We start from the raw sequence: 25,083 nt of genomic DNA on the forward strand, positions 1-25,083 counted from the left end.
TGTAATACATTGTACTCGCTATATTCTACATTCCTTGAAAAGTTAAGCAGCATTAAGTGATGTTACGTTCCTCGATGTTTTGTTAAAAGGCGCTTAATTGATGTATTTCTATCATGTTTTGCCTTAAAAAACTGTAGTTACATTTAACAAAACATGGTAAATTATGGTAAAAACTAGGTCACATTAGTCAAATGAAAGAATTAGGCTTTTGAACACTCTTTAAATTCTCATGAAACTTGGTGCCAATGAAATCTCAGCTGTCCCCTGCGAAATGTTGTTCTGCAGTTCACGAATAATTCGTGAACAGTTCATGAACTGTTCATGAACTGAGTTCATGAATTGTTCACGAATAGTTCGTGAACAGAAAATGAGCCACGTCTGTGAAAAGTTCTTGAAATTTTAGTTCATGAACTGTTCATGAACACTAATGGCATGAAGTGTTCATGAAATATTCTTGAAACCTAATGGCATGAAGTGTTCATGAACTATTCTTGAACCCTTATGGCATGAAGTGTTCATGAACTATTCTTGAACCCGTGTGGCATGAAGTGTTCATGAACTATTCTTGAACCATTATGGCATGAAATGTTCATGAACTATTCATGAACATCAATGGCATGAAGTGTTCTTGAACAGTTCATGAACAACACAATTCTTGAAAAATTCTTCAGGGTTTTGCTGTTCACGAACAGTTCATGAACATTTTCCTTCTATTTTTCAATGGCTCATTTTCTGTTCACGAACTGTAAGTGAATAGTTCATGAACCATAGTTCTTCAAGAGTTCATGAACTGAGGTGGCATGAAGTGTTCATGAACTATTCATGAACAAGAATTTGTCAATTTATGCAAAGGTTATCATAAATGTTACCAAAGCTCAACAAACAGGTCAGGGTAAGAAGAAACAAGTCTTGTATTAGCACTTAACATATTGATAGCAACATATAACAATAATTTAAATATAACACTAATAACTGAGATACAAGTGGTTTGATAATACTCTTTAAATTTCATAATACAACTTTGCACTATATGTTCATGAATAATTCATGTATTGAAAAGATTATGAATAGTCTCATTTTCAGTTCAAGAATCATTTACTAATCAATGGTTTCCCTGAAATGGTTACACTTACAGTGCCAAAGAACTTGAAATGGAACCAATGGATGATCAGTTCAGCCGGTAATTTATTTAAGACTTACATTTTCAAATATAACATAAACCATGTGCCTTCCGTTTCAACTTCCTGTGCACACAATATTCTTTCTTTGTAAAAACAGCAATGCAATGTACATTGAGTTCTTGATATCATCTTAAACTGTTCTTGAAATAAGATGTCCTTAAAACGTTCTTAAACTTGTCTTTTAAGTCTTCCAAGAACAATGACAGATCCTTTTAAGAACATATTGGATTCTTAAAAAGTCCATCATACGTTCAAAAACATTGTGTAGACCTGTTTAAGAACATCAGAAGGAAACATGTTGTTCAAAAAAGTTCTTAAAGTGTTCAAGAATAGTTTAAGAATAATTCAAGAACAGAAAAGGTCCTTAAAAAGTTATTGAAGTGTTCCTGAAGGCAGTTCTTGAACAGTTCTTGTACAAATGTTCTTAAAATTCTCTAGAACAGGTCAAGAACTCTAACTTACAGTGGTGAAAGTACTATGCATATTCATACTAACTTCACAGGTTTCTCAAATCTACAAGATTTGTATGCTTGACATTTCAATATTACTTTCAAAAATATGTATGAAACATCTAGCACAAAGGAATTCATGAATTATTCATGATGGATCCTTAAAGTCTGTCTCAGAAAAGTCATTAGAAATACTTGTGCATGAAATGTTCATCACTAAGTATTTATGGTTAGATGAAGAACTGTTCATGAACTTTGAAATGTTCAACAATAATTCATAAACAGTTCATGAACATGTCTTAAGAACAGTTCATGTCCAAAAGTTCATGAACCAAGCTCAGGAACTTTTTCAGAACCGTTCATGAACAGTTCTTGATTGGCTTGAAGTGTTCATGAAATCATGAACAACATTTCGCCGGGGGTGTTATAAATTAGGTCTTGACTGAGTTGTGGGGTGAATATCTAGGTTACTGGGTCAAATGAAAATTCATTGTCGACATTGCTCCTGTTTTATAATATGAACACCATTTAAGTTATTAGTATTATTATATTCTTCACAAGAGGTTCAACAATTTGACACAACGTTAGAGCGTTGCGTCCTTGCTTTTGAACTTGATACAAATGTATGACAAAGTATTTTTTCTTTAAAAGGTATTTTTCTGTAAGCGTTATAAATATCTCTTCCAAGGTATGAAAATAGAATAACTGCGAAATTCTGTTGTTGTGTGTCTACAGGAAAATTACTTTGAAGAAAATACAAAACTGCACCTGATCCTTCTGAGTATCTGTTGGTCAATGTAGAAGAACTGTTTTAACTTCATAATTATACACATTCATTTTGCAGTGATTCATAGCAGAAATTCCCTTTTAAGACAATGAAACAAGTTTGGAATAGACGGTTTTTCTGGTATTAGTGTCGTCAGTCTCTGAGGGCCTACTTACGCAGAAATTGAAGGGAAATTTCTCATTGTTGGGGCTCTTTGTAATTGTTAGGCGGAAACTGTTGGGTTCACATGTATCGTACATCATTCAGTGTGGTGTTGGTAGTTTTAGTAGTTTAATGTGTGTTTTAGGCTTTCACGATTTGTTTTAACCCTTTGCATGCTGAGAAATTTGTCATCTGCTAAAATGTCGTCTGCTGAATTTCTAAAATTAGCATTTTCTTCGATTTTAAAAAAAAATACTATCAGAATAGCAAACAGTTTGGATCCTGATGAGATGCCACATTCTGTGGCGTCTCATCTGGATCCAAACTGTTTGCAAAGGCCTTCAAAATTCAGTTCCAGCGCTGAAAGGGTTTGGACTGTGACAAATTCAAAATAATCAACAACAAAAAATCACACACAAAAACAATAGCACCTGTTTTTGTATGAATGCGTGTGATTGCTTTTATTTAGTTTACTGATCATCCTTGTAACCCTTTGCATGCTGGGAAATTTGTCGTCTGCAAAAATGTCGTCTGCTGAATCTCTTAAATTAGCATTTTCTTTGATTTTTCTCTAAGAATACTATCAGAATAGCAAACAGTTTGGATCCTGATGAGACGCCACGTTTTGTGGCGTCACATCTGGATCCAAACTGTTTGCAAAGGCCTTCAAAATTCGGTTCCAGCACTGGAAGAGTTAATTACTTTTAAAGGCTGCTATGACATTATTCTCTTTAATTTTATTACTGCAACATAATAAGCTTTATTGATTTTAATGACCCTCTGTGTGCGATTTTTATGCCTTTTCGTCTGAGGTTAAAATTAATATTTGCAGATATTCATTTGATAAACCTGGTTTTACTATGTTTGGTCATTAACACCATGCCAGGTGTATTGTGGGTGTTATTCAAGCCAATAATAATCATTTGCAACCTTTTAATTGAATGTTTTCCCACTGTAATGACACTCGCCATCAAGATTTTCCCCATGATATTTCCCCATAATATTGATCAACATCCCTGTATGGAATCAATAGGCAACAGGGATTTTATTTCCAGTTTTGTTACAGGGAATAAGACTTTTTTGACCACATGCCGCCAATCAGAATCTTGCTGTTGTTCAGGGGTCAAAAAATTTTACTGCTGTGGCTGCCCATTGATTGTTAGGTCAGATTTCAAAACATAAAACAACTGAACAGGTGGTGGACTTTCCGTAAGGACCATTGAAACTTATGGCATGTCTTCTATATTTAACCCTTAAAGCGCTGGAGCTGAATTTTAAAGGCCTTTGCAAACAGTTTGGATCCAGATGAGACGCCACAAAACGTGGCGTCTCATCAGGATCCAAACTGTTTGCTATTCTGATAGTATTCTTTGAAAAAAATCGAAGAAAATGCTAATTTTAGAAATTCTGCAGACGACATTTTAGCAGACGACAAATTTCCCAGCATGCAAAGGGTTAATATAAAAAGCTTCTGTGTCTGAAACTTGTTATTGGAACCCCACAGTTGAAGTTGTTACAAAAATGCTAAAAATGTGACGCAAATAGTGTACTTGAAGTGGTTTATATTTGTCAGCACAAAATGATTTAAGTCTGGGAAAAAACTGAGAGAACAAGAATGGGATGAAATTAATTTTGCTTTACTAATGATCATTTATTATCGGGAGTACATTCTTTTTTTGCATTTTATTAGCATTCTTAGCGTAATTAATTGTGCAATAGCGCATGCTTGAGAACAATTTCCTGTGTTTTTATGGTGAATATCTGAAGTTGTCAGTTTTTTGCCTTTTAGACTTGGGAGGATGCGTTCAATAGAATACTCTAGAGCAATTAATTATCCGGCGTTAATTACTGTTAATTGCCATGGTGTTATTTCAGATAGCACTGGAGTTATGTAGGCATGGTGGTTACAATTAATCCCACCCCTATCGTTTTGTTAATTGGCAAATGTTTATAGGATCACAGAGTAATAAATATAATGTGTTTTTACGTAAAAATTATGTTAGATTGGGAAGAAATTTCTACAAGAAAAAAACAACATCTTTAGTGCTTAATACATTTCAATTGTACTTAGAAAACATTTATTTTTGTATGGCATTTATGTTGTTGTTGTTTTTGCTTTTTATGTCAAGCATATGTCGTGAAATTGCCACTTGATTCATTATTAGCAGTAACAGTATAAGTATTACAACAGTGCCGATGTAGGTACTGTTCATTCCGGTATTTATGTTAAATGCATTGATTTTCCTCAATTCCACATCAAATCAGCTGCTTGTGCTGTGCATAAAACCACTGTCTTGTAATAAATTAATATTTCAAGTGTACAATGAATGCTGCTGTAACAGAAATTGAAAATATTTTCCTATGGCAATTGTTTGCTAATTTCCTGAAGAAGGGTGATGGCTAAACAGTTGTTGTCTGATGGAAAAGGAAATTTAAAGAAATAATTGCGACCAAACCGTATTCATTTCTTATAAATCTGGGAGTTATTTGGGTTTTTGATTATAGACTAAGTCATTTGAAAAATGTTCATTATAAAGAGTTGTTTTTTGGACTTTATTTATTCTACACTGATTGGTGAGATGTTATAATAATCATGCACCGGAATAAACATGAATGTTTCTATAATGGTACGTCAGTTTGGATTAAAAGCGGTGTAATAGAACAAAATATGTGAGTCTGGTTATTTTGGATACGGTTATTGCAAGTAAAGTGTTTCAGAAAGGCTCTTTAGGAATGACATAGTTCAACATTGGATGCAAAAGTAACCAGGCTTCCTCTTACAGTGTCAACAGCTTTTCCCAACTCTAGTATTAAGTGTTACCCGAACCTGTTAATAAGTCTGACATGACAGTGTCTGACATGAGAGATGGTGTATTGATTGTCAGGAATGAGCCATTCCAAAGGTTAGAACTTTCCTTCGAAGGTGACGAGAATCAATCATATCTGCCCGCCATATCTTTAAGACTAACTATGTTATGTTACCAGTGTCATTTTTGATTGGCATTTATCTCAATTGGCTTCGTTAACTTGATGGACAATTTGTGCTCATGACTTTGGAAAATAATTGAAGATCTTCTTCCTGCTGTGCAGCTGCTGACACCTTCCAAGTTTGGTGGAATTGAAAAAAAAAGAACCTCGTTTTGAGAAAACTGGGCTTAATGCATTTGTGTTGAGTGTAGCCCCAGATAAATCGGTACATCCACACAGGCTAATTAGAGACAAAACTTTTCACCTAAAATGGATTTTTTTTCTATAAAGAGATTTCCTTTTTAAAAAGATACAATAACAGCATAAAGTGTCATTCCCGATTAGCTTGTGCGCACTGCATACTGCACAGGTTAATCTAGGATGTTATACACACTTGCGTTGAACCCGATTTTCTCAGAGCAAGGGTCATTTTTACAGCCATTCTCCCTTTACCTCTGACACAAGTTGTTATATAAGTTACCCAATAACAAAGTCACTAAATAACAAAATAAGTCACTGTTACAATACAATTTAGGTCAATACAATTTAAAGTTTCCTACATGATTCAAAGTCACTATGGTACATTGAATGATATTGATTTACACTCCCAAAAATGGTCTTATGAAGCCCCAGTCTTAAAGGTATCGTATTCTTGTGACGGGAAGTTGTTTCAATGTAACTTGGCGACATACTAGGAAAGAAACCATCCACAGCGTGTAAGCCACACCATCCGAATTACTGGTTCACTTTGCAGTACTACTATCAGGGACTTGTTGTGGAAACCGGAGCCTCTTAGTGTAATGTCTCCTGAGACTTGCATTTCACCAGTGTTGTTGGCTTTCCTGAAGGAGAGGCACAATGTCTTGAGACATGGGATACTGTTGAAAGTGACTTTCGGGACATTGTTGTACAAAAAATCAAGACTATCAGTAACAAGGTGGGTAATTAATCATTATTTGCGGTCAATAAAGGCGGTATTATGTTGATTTTAGAACGGTGCATTTCTGCATAATAGCTACTTATTACTTTTATGTAGTGAAGGTGTTAAATTCTGATATCGGGTGTTATATAATAGTCCTGATTTATTCAGCAAATTGGTTCAGAGGTGTTGTGCATATTCTTTATATTATAAATAGGGCTTTTCTTAATTAAATCAATGTTTGTGTGAAATGTATCCTGTAATTCATGCATTAATTGTCAAAAAAGCAGTTGCTTGTTTAGAAGCAACAGCAGTGTAGCTTAATAGAAATGGCATAAATTAGTCAACAGTAATAAGCAATATATATTCCATGTGATAAGCAGGGGTGGGGGGGTAATTTTTATGATGATACATTTAACATTAACAACTAAAACTGTTTTGGTGTTCATGATAGAGTCCATTTTTATAACATGTTTCATATAATAAATTATTATCATCAATGTCATCACACTTGTGTATTTTGCATTTGGCTAAAAAGCAATTGTAATGCTTAAAAGCTAATAAATGTTGTTGTTGTTTGGGGCATTAGAATTGTGTATCCCCCCTCAATTTAATTGACTTTGCCTCATGACAATTCATACATTATTTAAGAAATATTAATTTGATAGTATTTCACATGGACTTCAGATATATCTATGAAGTGATTTGCTGGTCTTTACAATAGTGCCTGTGCCGTGAAATTTATTAATAACCATGCAGAAGGAAATTAATTTTGGATTTTTAAATTGCATTTGATCTGATGAATATATTATTCTTTCATATCGGCTTCATTGAAAGTAACGGCCAGAGCTGTCTCCACATAATTTTATCAATGTATGAAAGATTGTGTGGTTATTGAAAGCTTATTTAAATCATGATTATGAATGAAATTGTTGTAAAGCAGCCAAATCAGGGCGTTTGGTGGGTTTCGCCCAGGCGACGTGCTGGGTGCATTATTATTGCATGTAGACAAAATGCACTGTAAATAATGGAAATGATTGTTTTGCACATTGTTTAACAACTTTGATATTGAAATGCAGGAATTGCTGCAAGAAAACTGATAAAGGATCATGATATTTTGTGGTTTGTGAAATACGTATCTAAGTGGTAAAGGGTTAAATACGTATCTCAGTGGTAAAAGGTTAAGCTTTGAGTCATACTACATGGGTTGAAAATGTGTGTGATTGTGCTATTTGAGATGTTGTTGATGCTGTATTTATTGTTGTTTCTGATGCTGCTGCTGATGATGTTGATAAAAAGACAACAATAACTTTAATAGAAAATAATGTCAGGTAATTCAAGCAATTTCCAGATTGCTTTATACTTGTAACCATATTCTAATACCATCAAATTTAAATGAAATTCATGAAATTGAACCTGTTTTGTCTATGTCATCCTGAGTGGGTTGATGAAAATATGCTTTTCATCATTCTCATGTCGTATGGTTTCAATTTTAATCCGCATATTTACATCAAGGTTGTTTTGATGACAAACAGTTTCGTAAGATGCAGTCAGCCCATGGTTTTATGACGTTACAGACAAACAGTATTTCTAAAGCTGTTATGTTGTATGCGACTTTACAAGATTTAAAAGTATGACAAAGAAGAAAGCTTGCTTCATTTTGGTAATCTCGTACACAAATGAATAATTATACGAACACTTATACGAGCATAACGTTTCTTTAATGTGACATATTGTATAGCAGTATAGGTGATCAAAGAGGAGCTGTTGACACTAATTAAAGTAGAGAACAAAGCCTTTTGAAATTTATTTAAAACGATAGCAGTAAATATGTTGATGTCAAAATAAATATAAGATAATTATCATGAAAAATTATGACAAAAATCTTAATTTTTATCAATGTTAGTAATGATTACTAACTGTTCAGTTCATTGCCCTTATCAATTAATTAAAACTGACACTTGACCTTTGCCCCAAGGGATGAAATGCCATAAAAAGGTGCAACAGAAACTTAGAGGTCTGCTCCCTAAGGGGTCAAATTTAAATGTGTATTCTAGCACACATGATAAGCACTGAAAATGATAACATCTTGGTTGACATTTTTAGTGTAAACAGTCAAAATAATTTTGAACTGCAATCATCACAGTTGTAATTGAAGTGTAGAGGGTTTAAATGGGTGAATAAACATGCATAAAATTAATTTAAATGGTTAAAGTTAACCTAAGATGCATGAAATTACTGTAAATGGTCGTTACAAATTTAACTTTAAACAAGCAGCTGTAATAATCATTTAGGTTTCACTTATTAAAGTGTATGAAAATCAAGGTGTTCAGACCAGTATGTGGTTTAATAGCCAGCCTGTGTGGTCACACACTTGATTGGTCGAGCGTGCTTAAAGGGTTTCCAGTGTTAAATGTTTATCTGATTGGCTTTTATATACTGTGCCTGTAGTCTGTCAGGCTTTAATTCTTGTAATCAAAGGGACAAGTTAACAGTAAATTTACGACAGTGCAATTGTAGTCGTAGTAGAGTAAACATTAGCGTTAACGATCATTTTATATTTTGGTTATTAGTACAGTAACTGAACTTGCTATCAAAGTGTTTTGTTGAACAAGTATTGGACTTAACATTGTGGACTGTGAGCTTTTAACGTGAAGTATCTTCGTGACATTTTTAATTCAACATTACATTGTTGTTTTAATTAATTGCAATTTATATCAATTAAGGAAAGTTATTAATTAACATTTGTGTTGGCGGTGTTGTTAATGGATATAATTATAATGTGACTGTTCAGACTGTGCAACTTAAATGTGAATTCTGTAGGACACAATTGTGGGGAAATTTATAACAGAAATTGACTAGTTAAAATCGCAACCATGGTTGTGCAAACTTCGGGCTGGATGTTGAGGTACAAGGACAGTTTGAAGATGGAGGTATCACTGTGGAAGGTAGGGGTTACCTAGGCAATAAGATTCATTAAATTATGATATTCCCAAATTTATCAAAACTTTGTCAAGGTTATGAAATTTTGTTTTGTACAATTTAATTTATTTTTAAAAGACAATATCATACATGCTATACATTGTATCATATGGCATAAATAAGAGTTCAGTTTCTGAATTTCGGATCTATACTTGAATCCCCGAATGGGGTTTAGTGATCAATATTAAAACTTGGGCACTGAATTTTTTTTCTGAAATTTAAATTGTAAAGGTGTTTTTATTATACCCCCATTAATGGTAATGGGGGCTATATAGGAGTCACTTTGTCGGTCTGTCGGTCAGTCTGTCCCGAAATTTCATCTGATCTTCACCAAACTTGGTCAGAAGTTGTATCTAGATGATGTCTAGGTAAAGTTTGAATATGGGTCATGCCAGGTAAAAAACTAGGTCACGGGGTCACTTAGTGTGTTTTAAACCGAAAGTTTGTCCGGACCATAACTATGTCATTTATCGTTAGATTTTAAAATGACTTGGTACATTTGTTCACCATCATGAGACGGTGTGTCGTGTGAAAAAAGTACGTTGATATCTCCAATGTCAAGGTCACACTTAGAGTTTAAAGGTCAAATGCTTGTCCGGGCAAAACTTTGTCATTTATGGTGAGATTTTAAAATCATTTGGACAATTTGTTCACCATCATTGGACGGTGTGTCTTGCGAAAGAATTACGTCGCTATCTTGAAGGTCAAGGTCACACTTTGAGTTCAAAGATCGTAAATTAGCTTGTCCGGGCCATAACCATGTCATTCATTGTAAGATTTTGAAATCATTTGGCACATTTGTTCACCATCATTGGATGGTGTGTTGCGCGAAAGAATTACGTAGATATCTTCAAGGTCAAGGTCACACTTAAAGTTCAAAGGTCAAAAATGGCCATAAATGAGCTTGTCCGGGCCATAACTATGTTGTTCATAGTGAGAATTTAAAATCATTTGGCACATTTGTTCACCATCATTGGCTGGTGTGTCGCGCAAAAGAATTACGTCGATATCTCCAAGGTCAAGGTCACACTTTGAGTTCAAAGGTCAAAAATGGCCATAAATGATATTGTCCGGGCCATAACTATGTCGTTCATCGTGAGATTTGAAAATCATTTGGCACATGTGTTCACCATCATTGGACAGTGTTTCGCGCGAAAGAATTACGTCGATATCTCCAAGGTCAAGGTCAAACTTTGAGTTCAAAGGTCAAAAATGGCCTTAAATGAGCTTGTACAGGCCATAACTATGTTGTTCATTTTGAGATTTTAAAATCATTTGGCAAATTTGTTCAACAACATTGGAAGGTGTGTCGCGCGAAAGAATTACGTCGATATCTCCAAGGTCAAGGTCACACTTTGAGTTCAAAGGTCAAAAATGGCAATAAATGATCTTGTCTTGACCATAACTATGTCATTCACAGTCATTGCACGGCGGGTCATGTGGAAGTATTCAAGAGTTCAAGGGTCAAAATTGCTATAAATGATAATGGCATAATAATTCTTAAAATTGCCATATATTAGATTCTCTTGTTTTGTGAAGACAGCATGCAAAATAGTCTCTGTCAATGCGGCACGTGGGGGTATACGTCACGTCTGTGACAAAGCTCTAGTCTTGTTATTGCTGAACTAAACTGATTATTTTAATTAAACATTTTGCCTGAACAGTTTGTAGCAACCTTAATTTAATCTGCCTATAAGTCTAAAAAGAAGAACTAAGTTAGGTATTGTTGATTTTTTTATTTTTGACAAGTATTTAGTTATTCTCTTTCTCCTGTTAAATCAAAAAGGATTTTCAATTAAAACTTTCTTAATATATAAATAATAACTTGACTCAGATTAAAGCGTTTCATAAATTGGTTGGCCGGTTACAGAGTCTCATGAATATTTTAAGTTTATAACAGCATAAAAGAGTTCATCTTGTTTTATCTATTTTCACAGACTTTGTGATTAACCCAGTTTGCATAATTTTAAAACTAATTAAGGTTTTATTGCAGCAGTAATGATGGTTTTTACATATCATTTCTCGGCTCCTGTTTGATGTCTTTTGGTTTATTGTATTTAAATTGACACATGGATATCAAAGCAGATAGGTTAAATCAAACAAAATAAGGAACTAACGATGCATTTTTATAAGGTAACCTTTAGCATTTTTTGCTTAAACTGCACATTAAAGTTTAATTGGATTTGTTCTCACATTGTGGGATGATTAAAGTGTTAAGAGGCAATTGTTTTATCATGTAAGCTTTGGAGTCTAAATGAGACATTTATTAGGGAAAATTGTCATTTTTCTGTTAATAATAAATGTGATAATTAAATTATGCATCCTTTTTGGGGGAGGAAATATTAATTACGTCTGATGGAAGCCAGCAATCTTGGTGGTTAAATAATGTGTTTTGTATAATGGTAAATTAATGTTAATTCAATGTAATACTGTTCGAAAATGTGATAAAAACAAATCATCATTAGAGCTTAAATTTAAAATTGCTTTGTCTTAGACCACGTATTACTGATGTTTTCAAAGTGTTTCTAAGGTTTGATCCCCAAAGACTGAAAGAGTTGATTTATTTTGATGGCTGAAGCCTGACATATTACAGAATAGAGCCACACTTAAGTAACATAACAATCAAATTCATATAATCACATTTAAGTGTTTGCTATCATAAAATGTATGTTTATTTTCATGTCAAATACACATAAATGGGACAATGCATTGCTTAAACTAAACAAACAGGCCATTGCAGTATGTGTTAATGGAATTGTTGAATTTAGTAAATGTTTTCATTGTTATGACAGCTGACATATATAGACAGTGTCTAGATATAATCTGGGTGTTCAGTCTGGGCACTGATTGTTGACATTACATCAAGACCTTTGGACAATCTGGATTGTCTGGTCACTTATTGTTAAAATGATTGCTGGCAAATATTTCTTGTACAAGCTTTCTTTGATTGTATATGTACTGGTACTTGGGATGTATTGATTGAATTTTATGCTGGTCAAAACATTTGTAAGTTTTACATATTTGAAAGTTTAGAATTCCTGCAACCTGTGAACATATATATCACAAAAATCGTTAGCACAAATTGCTTTTTTTTCTGCGCATGAGTGAGCTAAGATTTGAGTCTCAGTCTGGGAAAATGGGGTATAATGCATATGTGTACTGTGTCTTTCTAGATCAGCCTGTGCAGACTGCACAGGCTAATCAGGGATGATACATTTGCCTTAAACTGGATTTTTGCTAAGGAGAGACTTTTTTTAAACGAAAAATGCAATAAAAGCAGACTGTGACATCCCTAGTTAGCCTGTGCGGACTGCACTGGCTTATCTTTGACTTCGCTTTACACATACGCCTGAAGCCCGGTTTTCACAAAGCGATGCTCATATATCTCAGTGAGCAAAAAGGTAGATATAAAATATGACATAATTACTTATAAGGAATATTTTAAAATGGACATTCCTGAATAAATGGAGAGTAATTAAAGATTAAATCTTTAATCATATCCAGAGTATTATTAGTCTGCTAGAAGGAAATGTTGACTACTATTCTGGTGGCCTGAGTGGGCTGTTGGTGTTGATAATGACCTAATCACCATGGCAATCAGGACAGGTGTGAAACTACTGATTGTACAACAGCACTTGCCAGACATGGGGGGTGGATGGCAGAGATCTGGGACCAGATAAAGAAGTGATGACAATTGACAAAGCTGTACTCTGTCTAGCATGTTTGTTTTGTTTAGCCCTTCTGTTTGTTGTCTCTGCTCACATTATTATTTATAAGCCATACTTGATCTTTTATGTAAACAGTTGATCATTATGACAAGAGGATGTGGTCACACAAAACAAACAAGAGAGATTTCCTGATGTTTTGACCATCAGCAAGAAAATTATGAAAACATTTGATTAACTTTTTAATCCGTTCTTTATGCAGACTTCCTCCTGGTTTAATTTAACCGCATCAAAACTTGACAGTATAAAGAGTAAAGCTAGTGCAAATGTACGTCAGTTATGCAATTTTTATTTACTGGCGATTTAAATGAGGAAAAACAGAGGAAGAATATCAATCAGTTTGTCATTATGTTTTTGTTGTGGTCATGATTCAAATATTGAAAAGTTTGGTTAATGGTCAAAATAAATTAAATTTAAGTGCTTAAGTGGCTATTTTTATCATCCTATCATAAAAGTATTTTGCAGAATAGTGTTTTAATTGCTTTTTGGCTTTTTTTTTATTCAAGCACTTAAAACAAATCATGATCACACAGGTTTTACATGAAATGGTATAGTCAGGTTTTTTTTCATTTGTCTAGTAAAATCCTTTGCTTCAATTACCATTTAAAGTAAGCCAGATTCAATTAAAGCAATTGATTGGAAGCACAGCTAATAGAGAGTTTAGTAAGATAAATTGTGGCCATATATAGTTTCTTTTTGTAAGGCGAAAGAGACAAATTGGCATTTACCATGTCTTGACAGTAAAGTAAATAGAGGGCAAGAAGCTATTACATGACTAATTGAGTGCTGCCTACCATAATTGTTTTCTCTTCTTGGCAATATGGTGTAACTATATCTTTGGCCAGCGCCAGTTACTAATACCTGCAGTGGATTCAGGATAGTAGCGTTACCACTGAATCATCCATCTCCCTGCTCATCATATTTAACATAACCCATTCCGTTAGTAACTTCAGTTTAAGCTAGCCTATAGTACTTAGTTTGAAGGTCTCTATGGTGTGCTGTGTAGATAATGATAAATCGGTTTTTGAAAAAAAAATTACTTGTCGTTTCATAATGGAGTTGATATATTTGTAAGTAATTAGGTAGTAATAAATGTGTTTGAGAATGAGTGAATGAACAAATTTGCTGGAACATTGCAGTGCAACACAATTCATTGAAATTTTAATGCACAGTCTTTTGTTTCTGTAACAACTGATTTACATTTAGATCTATTTAAATATTCAGTTGTTGTCTATTTTAAGAATTACCTCAATTTGCGTATGGAAGTGATCAAATGTCTTGATAGACTTATATGATAGAAATATATTTCAGTATTCATATTATCAATGTGACATATGATAAAATTACTAAAGAAAAATGTTACAGTAATATCTGTAACATAATGCAGTGACACATCAATGAATTCATGAAAATTGCCTGTGGATTTTTTACTAGGGTTCTGACAATAAATAGCCATAAATAGCAGTATAAATAAACAGCAAATATATAATTATGATGACTGTAAATATACTGGCAGATCCATGGATACACTAAATTGTAATAACTATTAGCTGACCATCGCAATCGCTGCGTCTAAGCTATAAAACAATTGATCAGCAAAGTCCGTAAAAGTGGGAAACCTGGGAAAATGGCGTGGAAGGCTAGTGGTGAAGATCGAGGAACAATATCCCAGGGGTGGTTGATGCTGTTGTGTTATTGGATTGAGGCGATGGTGAGGGGAGGGCAGTTGTGGTGACAAGGAGACCTGCAGCTCTCCCTTCAGGGAATTGTGTCGTCTGCTGCTTTCTCAATGCTTTCTCGATTTAGCGATCACTTCATTTCACACATCTGAGGACATGTGTATGTTTGTTTTGTAGACAATTTTGTTGATTTATTGGAATTTATCAGTATTTTGTCCAGAAACTATTTTGGAAATTTCTCTGCTGCCTTTTAAGATTATTGAGAAAATTCCATCCAGTTGTTTGAGAAAATGGTTATTGAAAGAAGTGTAATCATGTTCTAACCAGATCATGAACATTTTGTAGAAAACAAATTTGTCAGGATACTTGCAAAAATAGTTGAATGGTCAAAATAAATGACTGTTTTGTGATACTTGCAAAAACAGTTGAATGGTCAAAATAAATTACTGTTTTGTCAAAGGATGATAAACAAAAACAAATTGCATTAATTGTGTACTTACATTGGTATAATGCTTACAGTAAAATAGAAATGTGCCCATTACTAGTCACATTTCGGATGATAAAGCTGGCGAAAATGGTGTGATGTTGACAGGAGTTTGGATTCTCTTCTGATTTATGGCACCATGACCTTTCAGTGGTGACATTTCTGATTGGGGTCTGTTATAAAGCGATTTGTCTATTGAAATGCGTGCACATTTTGTAATATGTAGGCGTGCAGTGTTTGGAATTTTTGCTTTTGTTGTAACACATCATTAAAATCATAACTAATTATGATGAACAACAGCAGTCCAAGTGACATGTCGTAGCACTATGCACTTCATCAAGATGACAGTAATAATGTTATGGGAGTTTATATAAGTGTTTGAATGTATTTAACCTGTGATGGTGTGCACCCATAAAAAAAATTCCGTGTATATTGAGAATGCATTGGTTGGGATCTGTCCTAACCAGTGTACTTTGTATGATTTCAGGTGAATGGTTCTGATTTGTCCTAACCATGTGCCTTTGTATGATTTCAGGTGAATGGTCGTGATCTGTCTCAGGCGTCACACGAGGAGGCCGTGGAGGCATTCCGTACCGCTGAGGAGCCGATAGTGGTCGAGGTGCTGAGGCGTGTCAACAAGAATAAGATGAAAACACGCCCCACCACCAGCAACATGGTCTCCATAGGAACCCAGACCGAGGAAGACATTTATGGATACAACAGACCCCCTACGCCACCCCCATCTTTTTATCCATTTCCGTACAGTGGGTAAGTCAATTCTGGATAAACCAAATTATTTGATTTTTTCAAAGAAATAATTTTTCATTATGAATTTTTTTAGCAAAAAATAATGGAAATTGCATCAAGGTCAATTGATTTCATCAGATTTAGTAGTCGGCCTAGGCTTTTAAACTTTAAGCTCATGTTTTTGGCTACATGGAATATTTCGTTCAAACCTTTTGAATGATACAGTATGCAAATAAGCATACAGTTCAATTATTAAAAATATTTAAACATTATTAAACATTTAAGTGTTTAATTATATCATAGAGACAGCATGTCTGTCTTGATCAAAGAAGATAATGAATATTGTTCTATGGTAGCACAGATGTAGGTCTATGACAGAATTTTTGCTATTGACCAACTTCGGCTATCTTAATTAATATTTTATCAGATATTATTACATGAATCTATTAAGCGCGATTAATAAGCTATCAATTAGAACTAATCACAATGGCTTTCACACAGAAGGCACCAATCTACAAAGATTTGATTGACATTTTGTGCTATTAAGTCATTTACAAAGCGACTTTAGGAATTTCAAAGATCAAATAATGGCGCACGAAGGACGTGTGAATATTGTAGGTCATCCTTATAGAATCTATGAATGACATAATGGCATTTAATTAAATGGTTAAGTGTTTTTTTTTAATCATTTTTATATAGCAAAAGAGAGTTGTTGTAATGATTTGTCTATATTCCATTGAGGCCACTTTAAATTTATAGCAAAACAACAAAATTAAAACAACTGTCAGATAGGGAAAGATTCAATAAGTTTACACTTGTTATTCAAAATTAACTAAAATTAATAGAAAGTAAACGCCATAAAGTTTTGGTCTTTGATAAGTATTTGTTTGCCTGTGTTTAAAATAGAGTGATCTGATTGGTCACTGCATGCATTGATCTGATTGGTCACTGCATGCATTCATATTCATGAGTTTCATTTGAATTTTATTTACCTCTTGTTTTTAGAGATAGGATAAAAATCTTTTAATAAAAAACATGAAAAATATCAGAAAGAATCTAAGTATCTTAATATCAAATAGAGCACGATGTGTCCTTGTGGTTGCCGATGTGTCCTTGTGGTTGCGGTTAAGATTTGATCTTTGAAAGTGTAGAACTTTGCTCTTATCTTTTTGGTAATTTACAGTATATCAAAATACATTAATCTCGAACAATTTATCAACTCTGACAATGGGAGATGAATTGCAAAGCCAGTATTGTTCAGAGCCGGGAAGGCAGTTTCGTGACGAAAATGATCACCATTATAAGAACAATCTCCAACGTGTCTGGATTTGGTTGTTACGTGAAATTGGAGTTGCCGTGGTAAAAAGATCCCGTACATCATTGACAAATGACCGAAAAAAGATGCTCATATCATTACCTAATGGTTATGGCTTGGTTTCACGATGACGCGTCCAGATTACCAGATGATTGGATCCTTTGTGTCCACGTATAAAGAAAGCGATCAAAATCGTTAAGATTTTAGATCACAGTGATTATCAATTGTGAAACTTAATTCCTTGATTTATTTTTTGATTATGAACACTTAGGAGGAGGGGTACTTGTTTAATTGTAATCTTTATCTCTGCTGTTCAATAGAATCCGAAATCTTTATCGTCGGTATCGTTTACAGCGGCGAAAAATGTTTGGGGTGGTCTGGACTTTTCAATGAAGAAATATGGTGAAATTGTGCCAATGAAATGTCTGTATAATTTCACTGGGGTGGAGTATATTGGATAAATGAGGAATGAAAAATAAATTGACCTTAAAGGAACTCATTAATTCAATGAACAAGTTAGATATATTTGTAAACCTTTGTAGGGGCAAATGTCCCACACCAAGAATACCTGAAGTCAATTACATAGTAAATAGATTTCTCATTCAGCAATTATCAATGGTCATTGACATTTAATGGATTTTATCAGGTAATAAGAAAATGAAGAACAAAATCGCTACTTATTATTTCATTGAATTTCTCCATGATGCGTAATTGGGTTAACGTGCATGACAAAGCTGAATCAAATTGGTTAGAAAATTTCATTTAATAAGATTAATGCATTTTTTTATAATTTGATATATACAAAAAAATTGCTGGTCATGGTTATTTAGATATATTCTTTATAAGGTTTTCAGAAAGAAGCCCAATTTGATGATATTGACTTTCACAGTTCAAGTGTATTTACATGTTTATCAAGTACGTCCAAATGTTCGGATAAATAAATAAACATGAATTATTATTCCGAGAATGTAAATATTGAGAAACAATATCTATTGGTGTTAAAGTTTTGTTGATATAATTACGGTAACAATGGGAACACTGTCTTGCCTACTTAAAATGTAATCAATTTTAGCTCCAGTATTATCTGGTCTCTAAGAAGATTGCATTCATATGAATCTCCTGCCATATTATTCACATAAGTGCCTTTAAGTATTATGATGAGAGGTCTTAAACAATCCAATCAATTTAAAGACATCAAATTGTTATAAAAAAACAGGCAAAAATCTGTTTGCAAATGTGTGTGCCAGGCATTTTCTGGCAGTGGTTGCCATGATGAAGATTCAACAGCTGTTTAATAATATACTTCTATTATTCTATATATTCATTGATTCCTCTTTGTAAAGGGTTCAACAGTTGCACGAAATGGTTGATTTTGGAAAATATTGCTGCCATAAAAGCGTGCAAACATTATAAATAATTTTTGTTCAGCGATAAATATACAATTTATTGTGCATACTTTAAACATTGATGTTTTTAAATTCTTTTGAGTACATGATAATGATATGTTTGCTTGAGCTAATTAATCTAGATGAGTTTAATATAATAAAACAATTAATCAAACGTTTAAAACAATGATCTCCAGTCCTTTATAAAATATCAAACTCTGTAGCCATTCACTGCAGAATGCACTTTTATCTATATCACATTAAATTTTCTACACACTTTCATACATTTCATACTGGAATAATTCATGAATCATGAACCAAGTTGAACATGGCATGTATGCCCATGTCTGTTAAATGCATTTATAAACCCTAAATCGTTTGAGATATACCGTATACCTGGCCAAAAGGCAGTCAATGATGCCTCGTTCACAGTTACCTTCCCTTGCAAACTCTCTTCTACCTGGGAAATTTACCTTCCAACAAAATGTACCTCCGCAATCGAAGAGTATTCTGGTTTTTCTTGAAAACACTAATTGAAGTGCTTTAAAACAGTTTTTTGCTCCATCTGTGTTTTAACAGATTGAAAGTAAAGTCAGTGATATCAGCTTCGTTAGTTTTGGGTTACAGGGTTGTTTGTTCTTATGTTTGTAAAATTATAAAAAAATGCAATTAAATTATGGAATTAGGTATTGATAAATCATACAACATTTCATATCAAATGGGCAATTTCTTGATTTTTGCAGTATTTTGCAACCCATCGCAAACTTTGGAAACTAATGTGTTTGGATTAGAAACTTGAGAAATTGAAGTACAATTGTCAATAATTCTGCTTAAATAACAGACATTGCTTCTGCTGCAACAACTCTCCATATTCTTGGAGCCACCGGCTTTTAAGATTGCAATTTAAATGCAATAAAGTTCTCTCTTGTTGATTCTCATTTTGTGAGATGGTTAATTTCAGGATTGATTAAATGTAAATGCAAAAATTGGGCAGCATTTTATGATGTTATTATTTACAAACGTTCCCTTGTACTAAAAAAGTATCAATTTATGAAAAGCCATGCAAATGACGCAGTATTTGTTAGTCAGTTGTTCAAACTCTTGTCAATAGAATATACCGGTAAGAAATACAAAAGGTAATTCCTGCTGTTTTCCCTGAGACAAAAACTGCTAAGCGTGAAAAACATTCCTATAGGTAAATTATTTATGGAAGTAAGTAATTATAAACAATTAATTAGTGTTTGATAATTGTGAAATAATTTGTTATGTCTTATCTCTATTATTCTAGGTGTGTTTATGATTTATACTTAGCCAATTTATTCTTGATGAAATTAATGTTCTTATTACTGGGACCATTTAGGTCTGTAACAAAAAACAGAACTCAGGTATAATAAACTATTAGTGCGGTATTAATTGAGTAATGGAATTTTCTTAGTGGAAGCATCGTAAATCAGTTTTCTAAAAATGATTTTAGGCCAGAATGGTATAATTTCTCTTTAGGTGAAAATATGAGCCTCAGTCTGGGAAAACAGGGCTTAAAGCAAATTGTGCTTTATGTTTTGCCCAAGAAAAGCCTGTGATGTCAGGACAACATTTTACTAACTTAAATTAAGCACTGTTGAACGAGAGCGGCTCATATGTTTATTCTGATATCATTTCAATCCAGCAAGTAGCCTGGCATTCCTCCTAAAATAAATTATATAAAAAAACAACAGTTTTTTTGTACTTGAAATTTAAAAAAAAAAGCGTCAAGAAAAAAGGCCTTGGCAAACATCATAGACCCAGATGAGACGCTGCATGATGCGGCGTCTCATCTGGGTCTGCGTTGTTTGCTTAAAGGAATTTCTGTTAGAAATATTCTAAATATAGAAATAAATATACTAGACATCCCTAATTTTGGAAATAAATTGATCCAATTTAGAAGGATGGGAGAGTCCACTAGGCATAAATGGGTTTATATTAAAAAAAATGTGTTCATACATTTTTTATATGAAATGGTTACAATTAACACACCTGAGGTTAATGCTCTTGCACCATTTAAAAAAAGCAATACTGCAAAATCTTGAGTATACCGAAAACATATTTTGGGAAAGTAATATAATCAAATAGCCTATACATTGGAGGGATTTTTTCTACCTACTTCTAAAAGTATGATTAATGAGCTGCTTCTGATAGCACTGTGCTCACCTTGGCCATTTGTTTTAATCAGTGTTTGCCCCTTTGATGATTACCAGGATCAGAGATCAGCAATATCAGGTGGCTGGAACTGACCCTGGTCCATTAGGATAGTGGCTTGAACTGACCACTGGTCGATTAAGATAATGAGTTTCACACATCTCCAGATTTCCCTCATGCAGAAGTGGGTTAGTTAACTTGCATTATGTATGAGACGCATCATGCAAAAATGAAGCTCCAGATCAGCCTGCGCAGTTACTCAGTCTGATGAGGAGCCACGCTTTCGGCCATACAGCAAGGCAAGGTTTTGCAGTCTCAGAAGCGGATTATGTTAAATAAATTATGCACAATGTAATAGTAAAATAGTTGTGCCAAAAATTTTGACTTTTTGCTGATGTCACAATATTGAAAATACATGTATAAGTTTTTGCCAATCAAATGTCAAAACTTCAGCTTTGAAGATTTAATACATGTAATCCCAGCAACTTTGTTCATGATTTGTATAAATCCTCAAAGCTCAGTTACCAGTTGGTTGATACCTTATTGCAATATCATTATTTCCCGAAAAAATCATTTGAAGCATCAGGGGAAAAAACTAAGCACTAATTGCTAAACACTGATTCCAATAATACTTAAGTTACACCCATAGAGAAAAAAGGCTTTACTTCAGATATTAGGGGGTAATTTTCATGAATTTGTGGCCAATTTATACCAGCAGTGCCATAATCTACTGGCATCTGTGAGTTTATGGCGATTGGGTGTGAAATATGGAGGAATGCTGGAGGTTGTGCCACATGAATGCTAGAGCATGGAATACAGGAGATGTTAATTGAAACAGGGGGGAGGGGACTAGGGTGGGAAGGAGCTTGTTACCTGCAATTCCTATGAGGTTTAAGGAATAACCTGCATAGCAACTGTCATTCATTGGAAGTCCTGTAATTATTCTTTGCAAACGAGACATGTAGTATGTTTGTATTTTACAGATGGTTCTTATTCCCAACATCTCTGGGTTTTTTATCCATATCGCGTGGTTTGTCACAGGAATATGAGTCACATCATGCGAAAATGGGTCTTATGCAATATTTAGCCATCGTAGCTTCAGACCAGCCTGCGAAAGTGCGAAGCTATTTGAAAGACAATAGTACTTTATATTATTTCATATCAACAAATGTTTGTATCTGCAGATGAAGAATTTAATTTACAATATGAACATGTCCAGGTCGAATGTCAAACATCCCTTCGAATTTTCATTAATGCCTAGTGTTTCGGCCTGCACAAGTTATGGCATGTTCGGATAAAGTTTGGAGGTTTAACATTATGAAGTTAGCTTAGACTTAGCTTAGGTTTTTTAACCAGGTTTTCCGAAGGAAAAACTGGTTATTAGATTGGCGAATGCGGGCGGGCTGGCGGGCTGGCTGGCTGGCTGGCGGGCTGGCGGAATAAGCTTGTCCGGGCCATAACTATGTCGTTCATTGTCAGATTTTAAAATCATTTGGCACATTTGTTCACCATCATTGGACGGTGTGTCGCGCGAAATAATTACGTCGATATCTCCAAGGTCAAGGTCACACTTTGAGTTCAAAGGTAAAAAATGGCCATAAATGAGCTTGTCCGAGCCATAACTATGTCGTTCATCGTCAGATTTTAAAATCATTTGGCACGTTTGTTCACCATCATTGGACGGTGTGTCGCGCGAAATAATTACGTCGATATCTCCAAGGTCAAGGTCACACTTTGAGTTCAAAGGTCAAAAATGGCCATAAATGAGCTTGTCCTGGCCATAACTATGTCATTCATTGTGAGATTTTAAAATCATTTGGCACATTTGTTCACCATCATGGGACGGTGTGTCCCACGAAAGAATCACGTCAATATCTCCAATGTCAAGGTCGCCACGACTAAAAATACATTTAAAAAAAAAAAAAAAACTTACAAAGGGGGTTAATTTTTTTTGGTCATTTCAAAAGTTCAGTTTGAGTTTTCTCCCTTTATCAGATTTTTTTTTTCACAATGAAAACCTGGTTTTGTGACAATTTTGTCCCTTGTTTTGCATTTCACTGAAGGCATGAAGGCATATCAATATGGAGATACAAGAATGAAAAAAAAATGCATGAAAATAAACTGTTTTTGTGCAGGAAGTTCCAAACTTAGTTCTCCAATATTCATGCATTCCCGTTCCCGTGGAGTAGTGTCTGCTATAACCAGCAATTTTATTGTGTGCTGCCATGATATGCTGATATCAGCACAGACTAGCCTTGTGTCGGAATGTATTGAAACATTGAACTGTTATCAAAGCATCCGAGTTTCCTGCGGAGTCTGATGTTCTTACAACTTTTATGTAACACATCTGTACAAAAAATGACTTCCTACCAACCCTGGGGATGTTTCTCTTCTGACTGCCGATCCAGATTTTCCTATGCTTCTATCACTAAAACAGATATTGTCTTTGATAAAATGGGGAATATTTAGTAATATTCAGCATTATTGGCAGTAATGTATTGGACAACTTGATTTTCTTGATGATATTTAGATTGTTTATCTTCATTTTCGTGTCTTGCATATTGTTTAATTGATGCTGATTTTGAAAGATTATGTTGTTGTTTAAGTATTTGCTTCAACAGGCAGGTGTTTTAATACAAATTATTTAAAAAATATAATGGATAGTTCTTCATTTCATAAAATATTTTTTTATAATTTCTCAATTTTATTTCACATGAAACTTGGAAGATTTTCATGTTACATCAGATGTCAGCATTTTTGTTATGATGTTCTTATAGCCTGAAAACTAAAATATTGAAGCACAACAATATCAAAATGTTCAATGAAGCATGGAAATCTATATAAAAAAATCAATGCCAATCGTTATTCATTATATCCCATCATTTAAAAAACAGATACTGTAAAATCAATATTATTCATGGGACATACAATTTTGTTAATTTCGTGGGTTGACCGAAATCTTGAATTTAGCACAAAGACATTGGAAAATTACCGACACAAATTCAAAATTTCTAAAATAAGAATTAAAAAAATAATTAATTAATGTGTCATCGAAAAATCCATTTTTTGAAAAACCATGAAATTTCATGCTTACAAACATAAAGGATCCTACAGTTTGTCATATAATTAAAAAACAAATAGTCCAATGGTAAAAAACATTTTTCGCATTTATTTGCAGGTTGCTGGAGCCATCGTCACGGCGACCGCTCATGTTCTCCCAGAGCACGGACAACATGGGCCTCACTGACATCGAGATGACCCAGTTTGACTACGACGACCAGTACTACGATGAACGACAATACGAGGAGGAATACGAGGTGAGATTTAGTCAGCTTAAATTTTAGTAAATTGAGTACATGTCAAATGAATCAAAATCCTGAGGAGTGTCCAGTTGGCACACACGCTTCTCACTTCTAACTTAAGGGACATGGGTTCTCGGTTGAATATGAGTCTGTTTGTGGTCCCCATATGGGAATAGAGGGGTTTTTGTTCAGGTATTCTGGCTTCGCCCCACAACACAAGACCATACCAACATTTGAAAATCTTCCAGTAACAACTTAATAGTTTGACATTGCCGCTATGATTCAAAATTTGTCCAAACTTGCGTGAGCCTAGTAAGGTTATTAGTTAACTCTTTCAGTGCTGGAACCGAATTTTGAAGGCCTTTGCAAACAGTTTGGATCCAGATGAGACACCACAGAATGTTGCGTCTCATCAGGATCCAAACTGTTTGCTATTCTGATGGTATTCTTTGAAAAAAATCGAAGAAAATGCTAATTTTAGAAATTCAGCAACAACATTTTAGCAGTCGACAAATTTTCCAGCATGCAAAGGGTTAAGAGTGCTTGGACAGCCTCAGGCACAGAAGGACTTGGAAATACAAACGCAGGATACACTGCCCATTACAGTGTGACTATAATGAATATGCCTGTTCACAATAGGGTCACAAAGTGGGCAGTTATTATCCCCCGCCAAAGGTCAAGGGATATAAAACTGGCCTGTCTGTCCGTCTGTCAGTCTGTCACAAACTTTATATGGCCGAAAATAAATTCAACAAAGTCACTTTTTTATCCCCTGCCAAAGGTGGAGGGATATAGAATTGGCTTCGTCCACTCGTCAGTGCATCCGTCTGTCTGTCTAAAACGTT

General features: G+C 34.2%; 1 protein-coding gene across 2 annotated transcripts in view; it reads left to right on the forward strand.

Annotated features, from left to right (window-relative positions):
- Positions 1-25,083, forward strand: part of LOC127881589 (E3 ubiquitin-protein ligase PDZRN3-like) — a 230,078-nt gene that overhangs the window by 178,179 nt on the left and 26,816 nt on the right. For both annotated transcript variants that reach the window (XM_052429575.1, XM_052429576.1), the window contains exons 4-5: positions 15,850-16,082; positions 24,115-24,253. In XM_052429575.1, coding sequence (XP_052285535.1) covers positions 15,850-16,082; positions 24,115-24,253 — 372 coding nt within the window. The remainder of the gene's footprint in view (positions 1-15,849; positions 16,083-24,114; positions 24,254-25,083) is intronic.

Source organism: Dreissena polymorpha, chromosome 5, assembly GCF_020536995.1.
Source record: "Dreissena polymorpha isolate Duluth1 chromosome 5, UMN_Dpol_1.0, whole genome shotgun sequence".
NCBI lineage: Eukaryota > Metazoa > Mollusca > Bivalvia > Myida > Dreissenidae > Dreissena > Dreissena polymorpha.